The 7,490-nt window shown below is 37.4% G+C and overlaps 1 protein-coding gene across 1 annotated transcript; it reads right to left on the bottom strand.

Annotated features, from left to right (window-relative positions):
* Window positions 1–381: 381 nt before the first annotated feature.
* On the bottom strand, window positions 382–3,775 carry LOC115929108 (probable DNA double-strand break repair Rad50 ATPase). Its single transcript, XM_030997307.1, has 3 exons — window positions 2,611–3,775; window positions 1,383–1,676; window positions 382–992 (listed from the first exon to the last, which is right to left on the bottom strand). The coding sequence occupies exons 1-3, from the start codon at window positions 3,773–3,775 to the stop codon at window positions 382–384; spliced, it is 2,070 nt and encodes a 689-aa protein (XP_030853167.1).
* Between the last annotated feature and the right edge of the window lie 3,715 nt (window positions 3,776–7,490).

Here is a 7,490-nt window from a genome sequence, read left to right as displayed (position 1 = left end):
TCAAGCCTTTATTGCAATATCTTAAGAGATTCACATTTTTAAAATTATATGTGCAGTGTTTGGAAACAATAAAGTTCAGTTAATGTTTATGAAGGCTATGTCTATCACTCTTTTCAACCATCCAGGCATTATATAATATATATATATAAGAAAAGTCAACTAGATTATTTTGTTTGTTGCTTATGACGTCTTAGGTCTATAGACGCTTCATCAGGCCGACCATACCGACGTTCCTCGACCACGTCACCGTGTTCATGGGTCAACAATCATTTGGTGCTAAAGACCAATCATCCTGATGAAGAGTCCTGGAGTGGACCTAAAACGTCGCAAGCTAAAATAATGTAAGTAAACTTGACATGATGAAGTTTCTCTGGTGATTCCTTATAAATTGAGTGCTTTCCCGGTAACATCCATTACTATCTTTACGAGGAAAAGGAGCAATATTTTCTCCGGGGATGTATCAAGAAGAACGAGTTGAGAAATCAGATCTTCTTCATTACTTTTGATTCCGCCTTCATGGCTTTTATCAAAGGGGGTGGATTCCTCGTTGGGTTTCCCACCGTAAGATACCAGAGGGGCAATCGCAGACATATCTTCAGGTAGGACTTGCTTTCCCCGACTGGGCGATTGTTCAGAATGTTGAATGCTACTCACGATGTTCATATCTTCACATGGATGAACTTCTTCAGAGGACACTTCTTCAGAAGTCACTACAGATTCATCCAACTCCTCTGTACTGCACTCCGGTGATTTGTCAAGGTTTTGACTCCTACTTCCATCTGTCAAGTCCTCCAGGGTTTTGGAAGCCATGTTTCCTGTTGGCTCATCTCGATCAGTGTTGTTACTGCTTGCTGTAGCTTCCTGAAGTACCTGGATGTCAGTGTGTCCTTTGGTCAGGTCCTGTTCTAGAGAGGTTTCATCTCTATTAGAGAGCTGTTGATAATTGACGTCTTCGTTGGCATATTCAGCATCGATCTGTTCTTCTGCCACACCTGACCGGCAGCAAGAAAGAAAACAAATAATTTGTCGCAGTGAATTTAACATTTCTTTCATTTGTATGTTTACCAGGTAGTCGAAGAGAACTTGACGTTACTAGTTAGCATCTGCTTGGCTTTTTCGTATGCACAGCTATAACGTGGAAAATTATAACTTAAAGTAGTACCTAAGCTCTCTTTTCTCAATGTTCTCTGCATTACGTTACATTAGTATTTATATCAACAGTGTAAATGTGGGGAATGAACTTGTTTTAGAAAATACTATAAATCTGGCTCTAAACACATGGGCCGTATTGTACACCAAATATAACAGCATGTTGCTGAAGCACTGAATGGGGTCCTTATTACGAAACTACAATTATTGTTCTTAATGAAAATATACGTTACCTTCGCTGAGATACAGGTCTGCGACTGCAAGGTTGACCAACTTGGCAGCTTGCAGTGCCTTCTTTAGCTCAATCCGTTCATCTTCCCTAGACACACCTCTTCTCCATTGTTTCAGCATATGGCGAGTTCCATCACTGGTAACACGGCCGAACCTCATATTGGTCATGAGCGCTCTCTGTATATCACCATGTAGGATTCCCAGCTGACCAGCAAGGCTGTCGATCTTGGCTTCATCGTAAAGATCGTCAGCTATCTGCTGTAATATGCCTGCAAACTCATCATCTGGGGGCTCCTCTCTAGAATGGTACACGGTAATAAAAAGACAAACATGAAGCGGTCATAGAACGTGGGTATGACGTATACACTTAAAAAGTAATTTAAATCTTTACTTAGGTGGAAGAAAATGGATAAAAAAAAACGTTCTTTCGGCGATGAGACCATGTTCAACATTCCCATATTATTGATATAAATTCATTAAAAGATTTCATATTTTGACTCTAATCACCATAGATTGGAATGCAGTTAAGATCCTCTTTTTTTTTAAATGAATTTTTAATTTTGTATTCACTTCTTTTTCTATGTAATTACAGGTGGTCATGAAATTCCTAACATGATTTTGAAATCATAGAACATAAGTGCTGTCGTACTTTTAGAACTGTTACTGACAGCACCACTCATTTTACACACAAACGTACATTCCAAAGTAGTTTTGTCAATATAAGATGAATAATGCGTTCATTGTCACGTAAAGAGTATATATATTTCATCACTCCTTCCTAGTCCTCCGGTTGAATTATCCTCAAATGATGATTTGTCTTTGATGACGGAAAGGAATGAAGTCAGTTTGAAAGAAGAAAAAAAATGTTTTGAATGATCTGTATCGTTGACTGTATCTCTGTGTGTTAGTTTAACTTCTAAAGTGTAAACAATGCACAAGGATTACATATCTCTAGTTTCCTTGAATAATGTAATCGAATGGCGTTATTTTTGGCATAATGACAGCAAAAACAAAGAAGAAACGATTAAGGACCATTATTGACAGTAATTAGTTCGATATTCAAAGTAGCAAAAAACGGAGTATGGAGCTATAAAAACCATGTTATACTTAAAAGGCTTCACATTATGAATATTTGAAAAAGTGGCCAAAAATGAAATGGGAGTTAAATAGTAAAATGTATTTTTTTTAAAGGTTGAATAGACATTATAAGGGTGGAAAATAATGTCTTACCACCATGAGCTTGTTTTCCAGAAATCATCCAATGAATTAAACTCCAGTCATGTGTCTCTGCTTTCTTCTTCTGCTCTGCTGATCGCATCTCACTTTCTAGTTGAATTTTGGTTCTCAGCTTCCAGATCTCACGCTCAAGTTGCTCCAAAAGCTGTTCCTTTGAGTCATGCTCCTTCTTCCAGCTTGATTCTATTGATCGTATGTCCTTCTCAGCTCTTGCTCTGTCTTCCTCTCTTCCTTTCCTTAGCTCTTCAACTTGTTGTGTTAGATTCGTCTCATTTCGCTCTTTCTCCTCCACGATTTTTTTCAAAGTGTCTACATGATGTTGCTCTATAGACTCGAGTTTCTTCGTATTATCTGCTGCCAATGAGCGCTTCTCTTTTTCAGCTCCTGCTCTGTCTCTCTCTTTTCCTTTCCTTAGCTCTTCAACTTGTTTTGTTAGAGTCGTCTCATTTCGCTCTTTCTCCCCTACGGTTTCTGTCAAAGTGTCTACATGCTGTTGCTTAGACTCGAGTTTCTTCGTCATATCTGCTGCTAATGAGCGCTTGTCTTTTTCAGCTCTTGCTCTGTCTTCCCCTCTCCCTTTCTTTTGCTCTTCAACTTGCTGTCTTAGAGTCGTCTCATTTCGCTCTTTCTCCCTTACGGTTTCTGTCAAAGTGTCCACATGCTGTTGCTTAGACGCGAGTTTCTTCGTCATTTCTGCTGACAGTGAGTGCTTCTCTTTCTCAGCTCTTTCCTTTTCGTCATCCTTTTCGGTCTGTAGTCGCTCAACCTCACGTCTTGCCGTCTTTTCTGTCTCCTGTAAGTTTTCCACGATTGTTTCGATGTGCAGCTCTTTTGATTTTAGTTTCTTCTCCAGCTCTAGCTCTCTTAGCTTGTACATCTCCATAGCGTGCGTTGCCATTTTCTCATTTTCACTCAAAGTCATTCCTAATTGCTTTAGCTTTTCTTTTTCCCGTACCATCTCGCTTTTAAGTATCGCGTTGACTTTGACGAGGCCCTTGTGACTCGCTAATGATTCTTCAAATTTCCGTTCAAGTTCCTTAGCTTCGTGTTTTCGCTCTTTGACCTCTGTGACCATCTTCTGATTTGCTTCTTTCTTCTCTCTCTTGGTTTTCTCATAGAGCATCCTACATCCTGGATTCGTGCATATCGTTGCGAACATTCTGTCACCTTCTTTAAGGCATCCACATAGTAGGTCAAGCCACTGCAACTGATCCCCATCTGAGTGAATGGTACCAGGGTGAGTTACTTCGTACATATCAGTGATCCCGAGCTGCTTCAATTTATATCTCGCTTTGGGGTGTCTCCGGTATGAAATATAACACATAGAGGGACGCGGCCTATTTAATCAAAACATATTGAAACTCTAAATTACGTCCAAAGTCATTATATTTTTATGACATCTACATACCACATATGCTTTACGTAATAGGCCTCTACTTTGTGTTCCGGGGGTAGGGGGGGGGGGGGAGGTTGACACAAAGGAATGGAGAAAATATTTATCTCTATGTGTTTTGTATCAGCATTCTCAGTGGCATACAATTTCCTGCCATATTTAATTAGCATTAAAAAAAATGGGTAAAATCGAGCGAGAAAAGTAGGAAGGGGGAGAGACAGAGAAGGGTGATAAAGGAAGGAGACTGAAGAGGAGCCGGTATAAGGAGTAAATGAAGTGAGTAATGAGATAGTAATACATTTAAAACTGTGGTAATGTAAATGAAATTTAATATTCATGGTAGGAAATTTAGTCGGGACAATCATGATAGAATAGACTGATGATATTTTTTTTCATAATGTTCAAGTACAACAACTTCGACGGAAAAAAAGGTGAAACAAGATTAGAAAATCTAAAGATATTTTTTTAGTAACAAATAATTAATACCTGAATGAATTTAATCGAGACCACGTTGGGTGTGATTGATATAATACCGGTATTTGATGCAAGCATTGTCATAATCATATTTAACTTTAATCAACCCCATGCCTGGTCTCAAAATTAGAAAGCTGTATCTAGTACAAGGAAAATGGATAGTATACAAGCAGATAAATGGAAGGTATATTTCTATTTTATGCTTAATTTATGTTTCATCCTAATACAATTTCATAATCTTTTCATATTTTTAATGTTAAAATTGATGACTGTGGATTGTCAGATAGTGGCCTTATGTATCACAAGTAGATCCATGATCAGATGATTAAGGTCAACCATGTCAACACGGGAGCGGGTAAATTGGGGGAATGGTATATAGTACACACCATGCCCGTTTCAAATGAATTAACAGGATGGTCTCAAAACACAAACTCTTGTAAAATCACCGTGATTATTCGATTGGTTACCAACCGAGGACATGATATGATATGTGCATGCATATTAAATCTAATAGAAAAAAAAAACCTGTTCAAGCATTTCAATGGATAGTATGATAATCAAATTAATGGCGAAATAGTGTTGTCACATCGGCCTATCAAACATATTTACACATGCCTACACAAGCAGAGGTAAGTATTAACATGCAATTTACGAAGAAAGGAAAAAGTATATAATTTACAAAATGAACGAAAAAGGGGCTTGTAAGAGTCCACGATATCAGCGTGATCAGAATTAAGAGTGTGTGATTAATATGGATAATATAGAAAACTTAGATAAATACTTGCTTTCAAGGTTAAATCATGTACTGTAGCATAATTATTTAACTCTACTCTCGATCTATTTTTCGTTATTTCTTGACTTTGACATAATCCCCTTGATACCTCTTCTTTTTCTTCTTCTTTCCCATCTGTACATACTGCACTCAGAAAGCATTAACTCATTGATGTCTCGATTTGGTATCTTATTAGATCGACCTCCCCAGGCGCGGATCCACGGGGGGGGGGGCCGGGGCCTGACGGGCCCGGCCCCCCCCCCCCCCTGTTTTTTTTTTAATTAAAAAAAAAAAAAAAAAGTTTTCGGGGTCAAATACAAAAAAATAAATGATGCATACTCCCCCCCCCCCCCCCCCCACTGAGCGAGATATTGGTAGGCTCGATTTTCACATTTTCGGGGTCATATACCCCCCAAAAATGATACTCACTTCCCCCCCCCCCCCCCCCGTCTCACTGAGCGAGATATTGGTCGGCACGATTTTCACATTTTCGAGGTCAAATACGAGAAAAAAATTATGATCACTACCCCAACTATGTCCCAACTTTCTTAAATTTGACTTCATTGTGTATATGTGGATAGGCCATGTTTTTGATGTATATCCTTAATTTCTTTCTTTCTCTCTGTTTATGTACAGGGCTTTATGGTTGAACACGATTGTGAATGAGCTACCCTGTTTTTTAAATATGTGAATAATGATTAATAAACAAAAAGAAATTACTTGTAGAAATTTCATTCTGATATAAATTGAGTAATAGTTGTTTTCTTTCATATTCCATTCATTACTGATGAAACATCATTGTGTAGCAGGGGTCATTATTGTTAGATACCTACACATTTGATGACAGTGCTAATAACACAAAACACCATATACGTAAACAAAGTTAACCCATTGATTACGGGAAGCTTGGGGTCCCTGTGTAAAGCCTATGGGAATAAGATAATTCAGTAGTCAACGGGTTAAACAACCTACATAATGAGTCATGCGTTTTGGCATTTTGGCTAGTAACATCATTTTATTTAATTAATCATTCTTTTAACTAATACGGTGATGTACGTCAACGACTTGTGGTGTATTTTGTGTGTATCAACAGTGAAATTTGTATTAATTCAAAATTGTTTAAAGATAAAACTTCATATGTCTTCACTTTATGATCCTACCTACCATAAAAGATTAGTGGCAAACTCACCTGTATTCTTTATTATCTCGATCAAAGGTTGGTAATATTCAATATAAAACGGGCTGAAAATAAAAATAAGAAAATACACCGATTTAGAATCGTTATTATTCACGTGGTGATGATTGAAGGGTTAATGATTGAATTGAATTGAATTGAACCAAGGTTTATTGAAAAAAACATGTGTCGCAGCCCAATGGCTGAATTGATCATGTGTACAAATAAAACACTCATTGCATATTTCAAACATAAAGTACAGTTACAATTAATTTGTCAATATTGAAATTCATGCATATATAGTTACTAAGATACGATTGCTTGGGCAGCAAAAATAAGAAAACAGAATATAACATGAATTCAGGAAAACGGAGAGGAGAAACATGAAGAAAAAAGTATAAGAGGAAGTTGTAGAAAATGCATGTACATCAAAAAATATAAATTGCATACATTTATTTTTAATGATATTAACATGATTCTGCAACCCACCCCCACCAAAGGCCACCTCAAAGAAGATAACGTTTATGTATTTGTTATACCCTACACTGATAATAATTGTTCATTGTGTTCTAACACGTTAACCCTATACGCAAACCTTAAGCATATCACAATGAAATTGTTCTCGCTCCGTGGGTACGCTCCATCGAATGTTTGAAGATGCAATGTTTCTCAGCACCGTAAATATTCTGTGTAGAATAGGCATTGGATGAGTGGGCAGGTGCTTCCATGTTGGAGGCTATGATGTTGCGCTTAGTGAAAATGTGCAGTTCTTAGGGTTAACCATGGATGAGCATTTATCTTGGAAGAAATCATATAGATGCTGTATGCACAGAGTTTTCCCGTAGTGTGGGTGTCATTTTTAGATTAAAATTTATTTTACCTGAAAGAGTGCTGATAACATTATATAATAGTATTATTCTTCCTTATTTGACATATTGTAATGTTGCTTGGGGAAACACTTTTAAGTCATATCTTGATAAGTTGAGAGTATGGCAGAAGAAGGCAATACGGCTTATCACTAATTCTTATTATAGGGCGTGTTTATGCTTCACTTTTCCTGG

Source organism: Strongylocentrotus purpuratus, unplaced genomic scaffold (genome assembly GCF_000002235.5).
Source record: "Strongylocentrotus purpuratus isolate Spur 01 unplaced genomic scaffold, Spur_5.0 spur5_scaffold_4, whole genome shotgun sequence".
NCBI lineage: Eukaryota > Metazoa > Echinodermata > Echinoidea > Camarodonta > Strongylocentrotidae > Strongylocentrotus > Strongylocentrotus purpuratus.
This window is presented reverse-complemented; position numbering and strand designations above follow the sequence as displayed.

Coding starts and splice junctions, on each gene's coding strand:
- LOC115929108 (XM_030997307.1), bottom strand. CDS start 3,775: ATGTTCGCAACGATATGCACGAATCCAGGATGTAGGATGCTCTATGAG. Junction 1,677..2,610: donor TGGAAAACAAGCTCATGGTG/GTAAGACATTAT, acceptor ACCATTCTAGAG/AGGAGCCCCCAGATGATGAG. Junction 993..1,382: donor AGACCTGTATCTCAGCGAAG/GTAACGTATATT, acceptor GCTGCCGGTCAG/GTGTGGCAGAAGAACAGATC.